Below are 13,380 nucleotides of genomic sequence, written 5' to 3'. Positions count from 1 at the left end.
CACACTTCTGCACCATACAGAGCTCTCCTTCTGGGTCCGGGGTGGTCCATGCTGCAGCGTCTAGGCTACTATCTATTCATTAGGCGCGTTTCACCCTGCTCTAGATACCTACTAGGACGATCATGTCGATATGTAAGATAGCGCTTTGCAGGATCTAGATTTGACTATGTTTGGTTGTGAATGATTAATCTGAGCTTCTGCCAATAATGACCGATACATCATGGCTAAAGTGTGAGGATCGAGTAATATCATGGTTAGTGACTTACCGTCCGGTTGATTGTATCACCCTCTTCTCTCCTCTTTCATACGATCTCATCTTCAATCCAGACCAACCGATCAACTAACCTTCTGAACCCCTCTCCATACACCCCCTGTCCCCACCACCCACCATTATCTCTTTCGAATCTATCCTACCCCGCAATCTACAACCATCCGTCCCAGCCGACAAAGATGCCTAACTTGATCGACATTACGAAGAGAGAGATACCTCTCTCAACTACCATTGTACGTATTACTCAACCCATCTAGATACGCACTCGATAATCAATTATTCACTTTCCTTTCGAACTGCAGAGCGTATATACGATCGGAGCAAGTGGCAACCCGCATCATGCTAACCAGACTAGTCCTGCAAACTAGCATCTAGCTTGCATGACTTGCAGAGTTGTCGTTTCTGATTGATTGATCGATTGGGAGTTCGGGGTGGTCTTATCGACCCCTCTTTTTGTGTAGCCAGTTAAAAGGTGAGTTGCGGAGGAGAGTACGGCTGAGTTGTGGGGTATAGTTACATTCCTCGGTGTTTCTGGTCTTGGTCTTTGTTGTGAGATTTGGGGGGTTGGGATGGGTCGTGGTTTGTGTAGATGGGGGGTTTTCTTTGAGGACTAGATATAGGTTTTCTTGTGAAGGAGGTGTGTGTCGAAATAAGTATGTTGGCATCGCAGAGGTGAATAGGATAGTCTGGTGTTGGTAGGTGATGGTGGGTTGTGGTTGCATGGATGATTGTGCTTTGGTCGCTGGTAGTAGCCGAAGTTTTGCCGGGCTGTGTGGTTCGTGATGTACTTGTGAACCTCGATCATGTTTTCATAAAGAAAAATGATTTTTCTAGTTGTTGTATTAGGGTAGCGTAGCCTTGGTTGTTCTCTTGCTTTTGCTGTGGTGATCATGTGAGATAGCAGGAGTCGACGTCGTAGTGTTTCTGATTTTAACCTGCTTTTGGACTCTTGATTCATCCCATTTGCCTTTTTTTCTCGGGGTTGATATTCCACTGGAAGACGAACCATGACTATGGATTAAGATCTGGCGCACTGGTTTAAGCTTAAAGGTAAACCTTTAATAGAGGAAGCTAAGAGTGGAGATGAGAGGCTGAACCGACCAACAGCCTGGAACTACACAAGTAGTAGGTTCTTAGGGGACCTTGCTGGCTTGCTAGTGGTAAAGCCCCCCTTGCTGATAGTCATAGCTTCCCGGAGTAAGAGCGAAGTGGACAATCGTGAATTCAGTATGCAGGAACAAACGTCGCTCCATTCGTCTAAGTCAGGATATTATCCAAAGTAGGAATGCTAAATGCACCAAAGGCTTGGTCCTCGCAACAAACAATTTGGTCAAGTTGAGAGATCGTCCTGGTCAAATTCACTGTCAAATGTATAGTAGAGTAGGTATGAAACTAATCTGGGCTTTCGTCCTTCCAAGGGTACGTTTGTGTGATGCTTTCTCGCCTGACAGGAGTTCTTGATAGCTCCATAGCGGATAGGGAACCTTTTGGACGTCACCACTAGCGTTGAGTTGACGAGCTCCTGCAGTGGCAGGGTTATTGTGTGAATTGTTCCAGATTCGTACCAGATTAGAGACCAACTTGGAGAGCTCATAACAGATCTTGTGAAATTTGTAAATTATGGCTGCTTGAGGTGAGCGTCTGGGTGCTATTGGCTTTGATCTCATTATGTGCCAGCTCGTTCCGAAAATGTCCAAATGAATGAACCGCTGATGAGATGGCAATTAAGATTCGTAACTCTTGAATGTAGTGAACTGCACCATTCCTGTTGTCATGGTAAAATGCATAGTCTAAGGAATCCATTAGGCAGGAGGAAGTGCAATGCATTGCTCTGCTTCGGCGGCCGACAAGCGCATTGTGGGCTCGATTTGCAGGTTATATTAGTTAGTAAATGGTTGCACTCTGAGGAATGAATATCCTTCGTAACCCAGCGTACTTCGATTCAGATTTTGTTCCGAAGATTCCGGGCATGGAACCATAGTCACATGTGGCCAGAGTCCTCGAGGAACACCCAGGTTTTACTCAGAACGGCTATGTTCGGAATGCAGACCAGAATAGCAAACAAATCCGATCGGATATGAAGCCAAGCAGGAAATAGCCCATCAAGCCCTCGGGTTGCCAAGCCTCTGGGTAATTATCGGAGAAATGAGGGCATACACGCAGAGTCATGCGTCGCTAGTCTGGCCTAGACCATCGGACAATCAGAGGTTCAATTAATGGCTCCGAGGTATTGGCATGGACAAAAGTAGAGACAAATCTCGTTTGCTTAACTCCTGCGTCTGGATGTTTTACTTATGCTTTGTCCTCGTCCTCGGACGCCGGTGCATACACAAGTTGTTCCTCCAGTCACATCGGGTGGCATGATTCCGGTTGGCTGGGGATAATGAACGTCATCGAGTCCGACTGGATGACTTGACTACTTTGCAGGCGGGTTAGTGAGAAAAGAATATCCACCACGGACAAGAAATCAAGATTTCTCCGGTGGCACCCCGCAGGCCAGCCATCCGGAAGCTTAGGCTGATTAGGTTCGGGATCAGGGTCCTCTCCAGTGAACACGACAACGATAATAGACACCGTTCAGAAAGCCGGCCAGCAACTGATCGTCAGGAGAAACGGGGCCAGTCTCGAGTGTTCCTGCATATGAATAGGCACTTCTTTCAGAAGGTGGGAGGGAATGATGGGCGAGGTGCAGGCGAGAGGTTGAAGGAGGGAAAGAAGAATAGCCGGCGCGGGAGACGCGATGCGGAGAAGCCGGAGGGCACGGGGCACGCTAACCCGATGAGGCGCGGTCCCTGTGGAGGATCTTCAGCCGAATTGCCTTCTCAGTTGTACTCACTCTCCTCCGACCCTCGCCTACCAGCTAACATCATGCCAGCACCCTCGAGTCCACCTCGTTTCTGCAGGGTCCCACTTCCCCTCATTACGCGATGATGTCGATGCTGCGAGGATCAGACTCGTGGCTCGGCTAGGATGTCAACAGGCCCGGTCATTATTCAGCATGGGAGGGGCGTTGAAGCCTGGAACGAGGGAAATAAAAGGTTCATTCCCCCAAGCTCCTGGCGAGGGGTTTCCGTGAGCTCTTGCGGAATCATACCATCCGGTGCCATCAACCCATTGGCGTTTGTCGAAACCCAGGGATTGTTGCAACATGAAGTTCTTGTCCGCTTGTGCGGTGGCCTTGCTGGCTGCCCAGGTATCCGGAGCTGCCATCAAGCATCGCCTCAATGGCTTTACCCTGACGGAGCATCCAGATCCTGCCAAGCGGGAGCTGTTGCAGAAATATGTATGTACATCTCCAAATCGCTGCGCTACGATAAACTGACCGGTTGTCTAGGTCACCTGGGATGATAAATCTCTCTTCATCAATGGCGAGAGAATCATGATCTTTAGCGGCGAATTCCATCCATTCCGGTACTACAATTCCCACCCTCTTGTCAGGTTACATCGAGTCTGACCTTTATAGACTACCCGTGACAGAGCTTCAGCTTGATGTTTTCCAGAAAGTCAAAGCTCTCGGATTCAACTGCGTCTCGTTCTATGTCGACTGGGCACTCGTCGAAGGAAAGCCCGGAGAGTACCGGGCTGACGGCATCTTCGACTTGGAGCCATTCTTCGAGGCGGCTAAGGAAGCAGGCATCTATCTACTGGCCCGCCCAGGCCCCTACATCAATGCGGAAAGTTCAGGTGGTGGGTTCCCGGGCTGGTTGCAGAGGGTGAATGGCACTCTTCGCACAAGTGCCAAGGCATACTTGGATGCTACTGATAAGTATGACAAGCTTTTATGCAATCCTACTCCAGCTGCTAATTCTCATCAGCTATGCTGCTCATGTTGGTGCAACAATTGCCAAATATCAGATCACCAACGGCGGCCCAATCATCCTTTACCAGCCTGAGAATGAGTACACTGGTAGCTGCTGCGGGGTTGAATTCCCCGACCCGGCTTATATGCAGTACGTGGAGGACCAGGCTCGCAATGCCGGTGTCGTGATCCCATTCATCAACAACGATGCCTCGGCGGAAGGACACAATGCCCCTGGGACTGGAGAAGGCGCGGTTGATATCTACGGCCATGATAGCTACCCGTGAGTCCCACTCACCCGAATTTTTAATAGAGAATGACTGACCATCTTAGGCTTGGGTTCGACTGCGTATGTTTGTTGCAGCAGGCAGTATGATTTTGGGCTAACGTAAACAGGCGAATCCGACGGTATGGCCCGAGGGTGACTTGCCCACGAATTTCCGTACCCTTCATCTTGAGCAGAGCCCGACGACGCCGTACTCCATTGTCGAGGTTGGTACAAACATTCCTGATACTGTTCTTAAGCTAACATGCCACAGTTCCAAGGTGGATCATACGACCCATGGGGAGGCCCCGGCTTCGCTCAATGCGCTGATCTCCTGAACAATGAGTTTGAAAGGGTGTTTTACAAGAACAACTTTGGCTTTCAAATCGCCATCATGAACCTGTACATGGTACGTGAGCTGGAGTGGTTGTCAGTACATGTACTAACGCTGACAGATCTTCGGTGGCACTAACTGGGGTAACCTCGGATATCCCAATGGATACACCTCCTATGACTATGGATCGGCCCTGACAGAATCCCGCAACATCACCCGTGCCAAATACAGCGAACTTAAGCTTATTGGCAACTTCGCCAAAGTATCCCCATCCTACCTGACGGCTAGCCCTGACAGTCTGACAACATCGGGCTACGCTGATACTGCGGAATTGAGCGTGACTCCTCTGATTGGCAATGGCACTGGCTCGTATTTCGTAATCAGGCATTCGGACTACAGTAGCGAGGCGTCCACCTCGTACAAACTCAGTCTTCCCACCAGTGCTGGTAACCTGACTATTCCTCAGCTTGGCGGTACGTTGACACTCAATGGGCGCGATTCGAAGATACACGTGGCCGACTACAATGTTTCGGGAACAAAGATCATCTACTCCACGGCTGAGGTTTTCACCTGGAAGAAGTTTGCCGACGGCAAGGTTCTAGTCCTCTATGGCGGTGCTGGTGAGCACCACGAACTTGCTATTGCTACCAAGTCAAATGCCACGCTCGTCGAAGGCTCAAGCTCTGAATTCTCTTCGAAGCAAACCGCCACATCGGTTGTGGTAGGCTGGGATGTGTCCACCACTCGTCGCATCATCAAGGTTGGCGACTTGAAAGTACTTCTCATTGGTAAGCTTATTTCACCAAATTGGGTTTCATCACACTAACTAGTCACAGACAGGGACTCTGCTTACAATTACTGGGTGCCTCAACTTGCTACGGACGGCACTTCACCTGGCTTCAGCACGCCAGAAACGGTCGCCTCGTCCATCATTGTCAACGCAGGCTACCTCGTCCGTACTGCTTACGTGAAGGGCACTGGCCTTTACTTGACCGCAGACTTCAACGCTACCACTTCGGTTGAAGTTATTGGCGCTCCGACTACGGCTAAGGATCTGTTCATCAATGGGGACAAGACGACACATACCGTTGACAGCAATGGGATCTGGTCGGCTAAGGTCGAATACAATGCCCCTGATCTCTCACTGCCTAGCCTGAAAGACTTGGATTGGAAGTACTTGGACACTCTGCCTGAAATCCAGTCCTCGTACGACGATTCTCTCTGGCCCGCCGCGAACCTTACGGAGACCAAGAACACCCTCCGTGCGCTGGACACTCCTACGTCTCTGTACTCGTCCGACTATGGATTCCACACCGGCTACTTGCTCTACCGCGGACATTTTGTCGCCACGGGTAACGAAAGCACCTTCTTCGTTGACCCGCAAGGCGGGTCGGCATTTGGAAGCTCTGTCTGGCTGAACGGAACATACCTCGGATCGTGGACCGGTCTGTATGCCAACTCCGACTACAACGCCACCTTCACGCTGCCCAAGCTCCAGGCTGGCCATACCTACGTGATCACCGTTCTGATCGACAACATGGGCCTCGAGGAGAACTGGACTGTCGGAGAGGATTTGATGAAGACCCCTCGTGGTATCTTGAATTACAAGCTTGCTGGACGGCCGCTCAGTGCGATCAGCTGGAAGCTTACCGGCAACCTTGGAGGTGAAGACTATGAAGACAAGGTGCGCGGTCCCCTGAACGAGGGTGGTCTCTATGCCGAACGCCAAGGCTTCCACCAGCCCGAACCTCCCAGCCAGAAGTGGAAGTCGTCTAGTCCTCTTGATGGTATTTCCGAGGCAGGTGTAGGCTTCTACAGCGCCAAGTTCGACCTTGATCTGCCGAAGGGATGGGATGTGCCTCTGTATTTCAACCTCGGAAACAGCACCACGCCGTCTCCGTACCGCGTGCAGCTGTACGTAAACGGATACCAATACGCCAAGTACGTGAGCAACATCGGACCTCAGACCAGCTTCCCCGTTCCTGAGGGAATCCTGAACTACCACGGAACGAACTGGGTTGCGGTGACCCTGTGGGCTCTTGACTCGGCGGGAGGCAAGCTGGAGAGCTTCGAGCTGAGCTACACCACCCCGGTGCTAACAGCTCTGGGAGAGGTGAAGTCGGTTGACCAGCCCAAGTGGAAGGTCCGAAAGGGGGCATACTAGTATATCTACTAATAGCTACTGTCCAATGGAATTTATATTACCTCACCGCCATCCTCCTAGTATACGTAAAGCCCCTTAAGCGTTCTCGAGTAGCAAAACCCGACCGAGTATCACCTCCCTAATAAATCAATCCAAACTGTTCCGCCTCGCCATACAAAAGCATCAGCGATGACTTACCCACACGACAACACTACTGCATCAATTTATATTCTTGGGAATGGAAACCGAAGATGCTACTCTGAGTTTTGATCTTTCCTTCTTTTGGCCCTCCCTATCTATCCTACTTCCATTCCATCTCTGTATATAAACCAGTCATCCCATGTTAATATAACACATACAAACCCAGCATCATAATAAAAACACAAACCGCCACGATCGTGACGGGTCTAAATCATTGTACTTTTGATGGAAACCGGAGTGAGTGCCCCCGGCGATAATATATATTACTTCTCATGAAAATGAGAAATACTTGTGCTCAATCTTCAAATCCCGGATATATCTCTTCTGCCCCATCAGCCGGGACGAGGGATAGTATGCGAAAAGCAGGCACGGAAAGGGAAGCAATCTTATGATTTACTTAGAGGGTTGAACTATCTCGAAACCTTGCGTATCAAGAATGGCCATGCAGTGGAAAATAAGGCTGAGATTAGGGCTAGGAGAAAGAGGTGGGAACAAAAGCAAAAAGAAAATGAAAAAGAAGAGTGCATCATCCGTGAATCGAACACGGGCCTCATCGATGGCAACGATGAATTCTACCACTAGACCAATGATGCTAGTTGATAAAAGATAAGGCATATGCTCGCTTTATTACCCAAAGCTTTATTTGTGGAAGATGGTCACCACCTGCGGGACTCATCACTGTTTGCCCACCACCCCCTTCCGGGTATTAGAACAAGGAAGCTCTGCTTAACATAGCAAGCCAGCCAATCTGAAGAAAGGATTAGGTTTGAATGATTAATTTCTATCCAGTGCAAACCAAAAACATCCATATGGTTGGGTAGTGGCAATGGTTCGGACGAAGCTGCTCGGACGAAGGCTCTCCCGGTCGTCTTCACCCCCCAATTCGACCTAACTTCAACTCCTCGGTTCTTCGTCCGAGCCAGTGGATCAGCCCAAAGAGCCAACCCAACCCAGCAGGACAGAAGCGTCTCAGATTATTCTAAACATGCGAATGAGAAAAGGGACCCACAGTTGTATCGCCTGTGAGTGTTTCACTGTTTTTTCGAGGGTCTCGGCGGCACAGACCCTGACGGCATGTAGGTCGACATCGGAAAGTTCGCTGCATATTCCCTCCGGACGAATCCGACGTGTGTTCCCACTGTGCGAGGCGAGGATCTGCATACATCCCCCAAGGCGTGTCACCTGAACTGGATTCTGGGAATGGTGTAACTCGTCAACGTTGCCAAGCCGGGTCGCGATCTTTCACCAAATCTGTGGCTTGCGCCACACCCGAGCGACGGACCCCAAGTGGCCCGGCCCGTTTTAAGGATGCCCTGAAGCATTTGCGGAAAAGGATAGCGATCTCACTTGATTCGCATCGAGAGGATGTCCCCACTCGAGGCGCCGGTGCAGTGCATGGGTCAGACTGTGCAGAATGACTGTGCACCGGTTATGAAGCTTTTGAACCATGACTTGGTATGGCGGTCACTGTTACACCATCGCAGGAATCCATCCTAAAACAGTCCAGATTGGTCGAGTTTCCGAGTCTGATAGAGATGCACCTCCAATAGGCTCAACGCAAGGCTCTAGGCATGACAAACCTCACTCATCCCTTGAACCTATAGAGCATGCTGCAGCACTCCACGGCCTATATGAAGCGCTGCCGTCGGAGTCTGAAATGGATGATATCTTCCAAAACAGGAGTAAATGGTGGGACTCGTGGCGCGAATCCTTCGGACTAAGCTGGGGCGATGAAGATGATTCTAGCCTCGAATGCTTCGCCACCCCAGCATTCAGTACGGGCCATCCCGCGTTGGTCGGAGTCTTCTGCTTGGTTTTGCCTTCAGCACGGGCAATTTTGCAAGATACCTCCCTCCGGTGGAAAAGTGGATCCTGAACAACGATGAGCTGGCCGGCAGCGGATACGGTCTGCAGTATCTGATGGACCTGGGGCTCTGTTTCATGAGCTCCTTACAGCCTCGTCGCGCGTGCGTCGCATATCGCAAAGCAAACACTCTTATGCAGCTCGCGGGGATCCATCGAACACACCGGACATCCAAGAGCTTGGACACTCTTTTCTGGCAGGTATTTGCCGCTGACCGGTGGGTTAGTCTGCTGGTCGGACTGCCATATTCCGTGCCTGAGAATCTCTGCGATCTCTTTATCCCTCCCTTGGATGATGATTCGTTTGCCAGCTTCAATTATCGACACTTGCCTGTGCTGACTGGCCGAGTCATCGACTGCCTGCAGTCTGGGAAAGGATCTTCTCTATCCACTGTTTTGGGAGTCGATGAGCAAATCGTTGAAGTCACTGCGCAGCTTCCACCGGATATCTGGATCTGAAAGAGATCACCTTGTGCCAGAAGGCCAAAGAGAAACATACCCGGGCCTTTTGCCTAGCACACGTGCACAATCTAAAGGCACATCTATACATGCCATCATTTTTGCAACGCTCCCGTGACGACAGGCAGGAGTATAGTCGGATTGCCTGTGTCAGGAGTGCAAGGATTCTTCTAGAGGCATATATTTTCCTGTATGAGAGTGATCCTGCAATGACAAGCACAGATAACAGCATCAAGCAGTCAGGACTGAGCGCGCTGACTGCAGCGGTGATCGTTTGCTTGAACTTGCTCGGCTATGGAACGGGTGCTGTCGATCCTGTATCAGAAAGCGGCATTGATAAGGACTGTGACGAGGGATTGATAAATCGGATTATCGTTGCTCTCAGAGGGTAGTCAGAAGATCAGCCAAGTTCATTCGCTGGTCAGTGCCATGCTGCACTGGAAATCCTGGTGTCGAGCAGTCGAACTTTGGACAAGGGAGAATGTCGCGATATTGTTGTGCCGTATTTTGGCATGGTGACGGTCGACCGCAGGGATCACTCTTTGCAAGGCGATGCTGATCCCTGGTTGCAGAATCCGACCGGGACTACCTCTTCGGTGTTGAATGTCGACACCACCCTGCCGGCTTTGTACGACGATATATTCCTCTCATATTCCGGTCCATGGGCACTGCACAATCAGAATCATGGCGAAGCGTTTGCTGGAGATTCTGGCACCGCCTTAGATTGAATGACGACTGACTATGGTTATTTCCAATGCTAGCTCACCGCCAGCTGTAGCAAAGCTCAGACATAAATAACTTTTTAATCTAAGCCAGGATCTATATTACGATTATATAGGGATATATGTTCAGGTAGCGAATTAAATCATAGGGCTCTCATCGATCCCAGCAACAGAGACACCCCCAGGCCCCGAGGGCTTCGGGGCGGTGCTAGGCCTTCTGGCACGCACCTTGGTGACCGAGAAACTTCTTCCAAGACCGGAAGTTTTGTTCGTGGTCTTGGGGGCATTTGCAGTGGTCTCTTCCAGACGCAGTACAACCTCAACAGCCTTGTCATCCTCAATGACCTTGGGGTGTCTGGCGGCAAAGTATCGGGCATATTTGAAGAGAGACCAATAACAGCTGACGACGTTGATCAGGAAGAGGACGATTTTGTATGGCATGTAGTAGAAGAGCAAGCATATCCAACTGACGGATTCCTTCTTCAAGCGAAGATGGACCAGGTTGAAGATGATGACGTTCAGAAAGTACAAGCCATTGGTGATGGCCAGCAAAATGCCACAGAATTCTGGCCGGACCACGAGCGAAATCGGTAGCATAAATGGGGCGAGGAGGTATAGCAGGGTTTCATACACCTGTTTTAAATGTAAGCATTGGCTATGGCAGAGCAAAGACCGCGGTAGAACTCACCTCTTGGAAAACGAACAACTTCGCGCCTAATTCCCAAAATCCAAGGTTCCAACTGCATACGATATACTTCATGTTATACCACATACCATTGACGAAAAAGAAATTCCAGCGCGTGAATCGCTGCTTGAAGATAGTCATCTCGCCAAAACCCCCACGGGAACCGCCCGAGCTAAAAAAGACGGCGGACGGGGTCTCTGTCTCGACAAAAACGGCCGAGCACATGGTGATACGCCCACCTAGCCGGCGGCAGCTGTCGCCAAAGAACCAATCTTCCGACACTGAGAATCCCGGATGGTCATGAAAGGTCTGTTTGAGAAAGTCGGTCCGCCAGAGCGAAATGGCACCGTGGGGAAATGTTGCACTGCCCAATTTGCCGGCAAACGCGCGTTGGAGACCCGAAATCTTATACTCAAGGTCCTGTGCCTGCTGACATAGGGTTCCACGCGAGGATCCTGGTCCGACACTCTTGATTGTATAACCAATACTCTGGATACGACCTTTTAGTCGGTCACTAACGACAGGGAAGTTTGGGGGCAGCGCGCAGTCATCGTCAATCAGCAAAACATGAGGGAAGTCCTTGGCCGCATAGCAGCCAACGAATTGTGCAATGATCTTGCTCCCGACCGGGCACCAGAGATGATTGACACCAAATGGACGGCAGACCTCTTCAGTGTTGTCCAGTGGCTCGGGAGAATTCCCATTCGCGATGACGAAGATATTCTCCGGGGGAAAGATGCGCAACGCCGCTTCAAGAGTTGGTCCAATTATGCCGGCGGATTTGTAGCATGGGATTAACAATGCCGTGCTTTTGGCCGAGTTTCGATTGCGCTCAAGGTCCTCGTCTGTCGAATTGCTGTCCACTGGGGGTGGGTTCTTTTCAAAAAGTACCAGCAATGGAGTAAATGCGTAGCTATCAGATGACCATCAGCCCCGGGCTCATTCAATCTAAACACAATGAGGATGTACTTACAGGACAGACAGTCCGATTGTGATCCCCCAGCCCCCTGGGATGACGAACTTGGTGCGAACCACCCAGTAGAGCCACCAGACAGCACCACGCCAGAGGGGCATCCCAACGAGGACGAAATAGATGAAGGCCACGAGTATGACATACACTGTATATTCGAAGAGAAGTTGCACCCAGTACTTCCGTTGTAAGGCAACGCGCCTCTCCTTCGCTTTTTCGTAGACATCGTAGATACTGTGTCGTGCCGGGTTCTTCGTCTCCTGAGGTTCCTCTGTCGGTTCAACACGGGATAACCGGTAACTGTTAGGCCGGGGTGGAAGTGGCCACGCGTCGCCTCTCGCTGTCGGAGCGGTCTCGCCAGCCGGCAATTCCCCATCAACAGAGGCGGTTGGAATAGGTCGTTCGTTCTGAGCTCTGGCGTTGGTGTGCCCAGAATCCAGGCCTGGAGAGCGCTGCCACTGAATATGTTGGGATTCCTTATTGTAGTAATCATGTGGTTCAAGCTCTCCGATTGTAGATATCTCAGCCACGCTCAAGGGTGCACTCTGACGTCGGATATGATAGTCTCTGGGCTTCTCCGGTTGAGAGCTATTCACACTAGCTGAGCGGCGGAGACGGCCATATTGCCTTTCCAAGGCCTCCGTACGAATGGCCTGCTGGACTGGACCAGGCTCCGAAAGAGATGGCTCATCTCCCTGGGTTGTCCAGGGACCGTTCACTTGTGTGGTGGCGGCCAGTAGATGGGCCGGAATGACCACGTCTTCCACCACAGATATGCGAGCATGCTTGCGTGACATTTCTACCTGCGGTAGTCGCTTTGTCTGACCACTGAGGATTGCGGCTGGGGTCGCAATTTAAAGGCTTGGGCGCGGTGGTACAGCATCCTGGGACAGATTCCGGTGTCCACCTAGATGTGCACTCGATCTCATAACGGATCACTGCCAGGCGGGCAACAATCCGGACCCAGTAATCATCCTCCGGAGATGTGGTCATCTCCCAGAAAATTTCGTCGGGTGTGCGGATCAGCAATCCAGAATCACCAATGGACCATGATGATCTGGGGCCAATAGTGCTATACTTGGACGTGGAGCGTGTTTAGGCATACCCCGCAGCACCGGGCAGGAGTCGCCACCATCTAGGAACATACAGTAAGTCTGCGGATCAGTGAAGCCCTAGTTCGGTTCTGGCAATCGCATGTACTCCGAATTTCGCGCCAACTCCATCCACCTTGGAAGCTAGCTCAGGAGGGCACGGTGTGTCTCGTGTGTTTTCCTTGCGATCGAAAGCGAGACACCAGTCGGTCCGTTCGCCGAGACTAGACTGGGTCTTGTTGGAAGGCTACTCGGATTTCCGAAGCCATCGTGAACCCAGCCACAGCCGTATGGGAGAAGGAAAAAGGAATATGAAAAGGCAAACGACGGAGGCCGAACTAAAAAGTTACGTAACGGGCGAACACGATGGCTCGCTATTTCTAGCGGGAGGCGTCGCCATCCAAGGATCGCGATGAGGTGTGGCCCCGGCCCCCGACTGCTGGCAGTTCAATGGGCGCGTTCCTGAAACTCCTTGCCAGTGACTGTCTATTTTTGTGCGATTAAGTTTGCGCCTCAGGGAGACCCGTCAGGCTTAGGGCTGGTTTCTGAGCGTCATCGGTGATCGGTCATCCACGTT

The 13,380-nt window shown here is 51.0% G+C and overlaps 4 protein-coding genes and 1 non-coding gene across 5 annotated transcripts; 3 read left to right on the top strand and 2 right to left on the bottom strand.

The window, feature by feature from the left end:
- Positions 1-3,123: 3,123 nt before the first annotated feature.
- BO94DRAFT_565474 (glycoside hydrolase family 35 protein) lies at positions 3,124-6,867 on the top strand. Its single transcript, XM_025614497.1, has 9 exons — positions 3,124-3,554; positions 3,606-3,682; positions 3,735-4,037; positions 4,087-4,353; positions 4,404-4,419; positions 4,467-4,562; positions 4,610-4,744; positions 4,791-5,457; positions 5,506-6,867. The coding sequence occupies exons 1-9, from the start codon at positions 3,420-3,422 to the stop codon at positions 6,831-6,833; spliced, it is 3,024 nt and encodes a 1,007-aa protein (XP_025467961.1). The 5' UTR covers positions 3,124-3,419; the 3' UTR covers positions 6,834-6,867.
- Positions 6,868-7,535: 668 nt separating this feature from the next.
- BO94DRAFT_t144 lies at positions 7,536-7,606 on the bottom strand. Its single transcript has one exon. It is a non-coding gene; the product is annotated as a tRNA-Gly (tRNA).
- Positions 7,607-7,794: 188 nt separating this feature from the next.
- Positions 7,795-8,573, top strand: BO94DRAFT_45274 (uncharacterized protein). The gene is made up of 2 exons (XM_025607547.1): positions 7,795-8,035; positions 8,094-8,573. Exons 1-2 carry the CDS (start codon positions 7,999-8,001, stop codon positions 8,429-8,431), a joined length of 375 nt encoding a protein of 124 aa, XP_025467960.1. The 5' UTR covers positions 7,795-7,998; the 3' UTR covers positions 8,432-8,573.
- On the top strand, positions 8,461-10,063 carry BO94DRAFT_574647 (fungal specific transcription factor domain-containing protein; the record flags this gene model as incomplete). Its single annotated transcript, XM_025615031.1, has 4 exons — positions 8,461-8,804; positions 8,840-9,094; positions 9,301-9,723; positions 9,796-10,063. The coding sequence occupies 4 exons, from the start codon at positions 8,461-8,463 to the stop codon at positions 10,061-10,063; spliced, it is 1,290 nt and encodes a 429-aa protein (XP_025467959.1).
- Positions 10,064-10,146: 83 nt separating this feature from the next.
- On the bottom strand, positions 10,147-12,590 carry BO94DRAFT_490954 (uncharacterized protein). The gene is made up of 3 exons (XM_025609138.1): positions 11,716-12,590; positions 10,746-11,655; positions 10,147-10,690 (listed from the first exon to the last, which is right to left on the bottom strand). The coding sequence occupies exons 1-3, from the start codon at positions 12,507-12,509 to the stop codon at positions 10,196-10,198; spliced, it is 2,199 nt and encodes a 732-aa protein (XP_025467958.1). The 5' UTR covers positions 12,510-12,590; the 3' UTR covers positions 10,147-10,195.
- Positions 12,591-13,380: the final 790 nt, after the last annotated feature.

This window comes from Aspergillus sclerotioniger (genome assembly GCF_003184525.1).
Source record: "Aspergillus sclerotioniger CBS 115572 chromosome Unknown BO94scaffold_12, whole genome shotgun sequence".
NCBI lineage: Eukaryota > Fungi > Ascomycota > Eurotiomycetes > Eurotiales > Aspergillaceae > Aspergillus > Aspergillus sclerotioniger.
The sequence above is the reverse complement of the archived record's forward strand: the minus strand, read 5'-3'. Positions and strand labels throughout refer to the sequence as shown.

Coding starts and splice junctions, on each gene's coding strand:
- BO94DRAFT_490954 (XM_025609138.1), bottom strand. CDS start 12,509: ATGTCACGCAAGCATGCTCGCATATCTGTGGTGGAAGACGTGGTCATT. Junction 11,656..11,715: donor ACAATCGGACTGTCTGTCCT/GTAAGTACATCC, acceptor GTCATCTGATAG/CTACGCATTTACTCCATTGC. Junction 10,691..10,745: donor AGTTGTTCGTTTTCCAAGAG/GTGAGTTCTACC, acceptor CATTTAAAACAG/GTGTATGAAACCCTGCTATA.
- BO94DRAFT_565474 (XM_025614497.1), top strand. CDS start 3,420: ATGAAGTTCTTGTCCGCTTGTGCGGTGGCCTTGCTGGCTGCCCAGGTA. Junction 3,683..3,734: donor GGCGAATTCCATCCATTCCG/GTACTACAATTC, acceptor TGACCTTTATAG/ACTACCCGTGACAGAGCTTC. Junction 4,563..4,609: donor CGCCGTACTCCATTGTCGAG/GTTGGTACAAAC, acceptor AACATGCCACAG/TTCCAAGGTGGATCATACGA.
- BO94DRAFT_45274 (XM_025607547.1), top strand. CDS start 7,999: ATGCGAATGAGAAAAGGGACCCACAGTTGTATCGCCT. Junction 8,036..8,093: donor GACCCACAGTTGTATCGCCT/GTGAGTGTTTCA, acceptor GACGGCATGTAG/GTCGACATCGGAAAGTTCGC.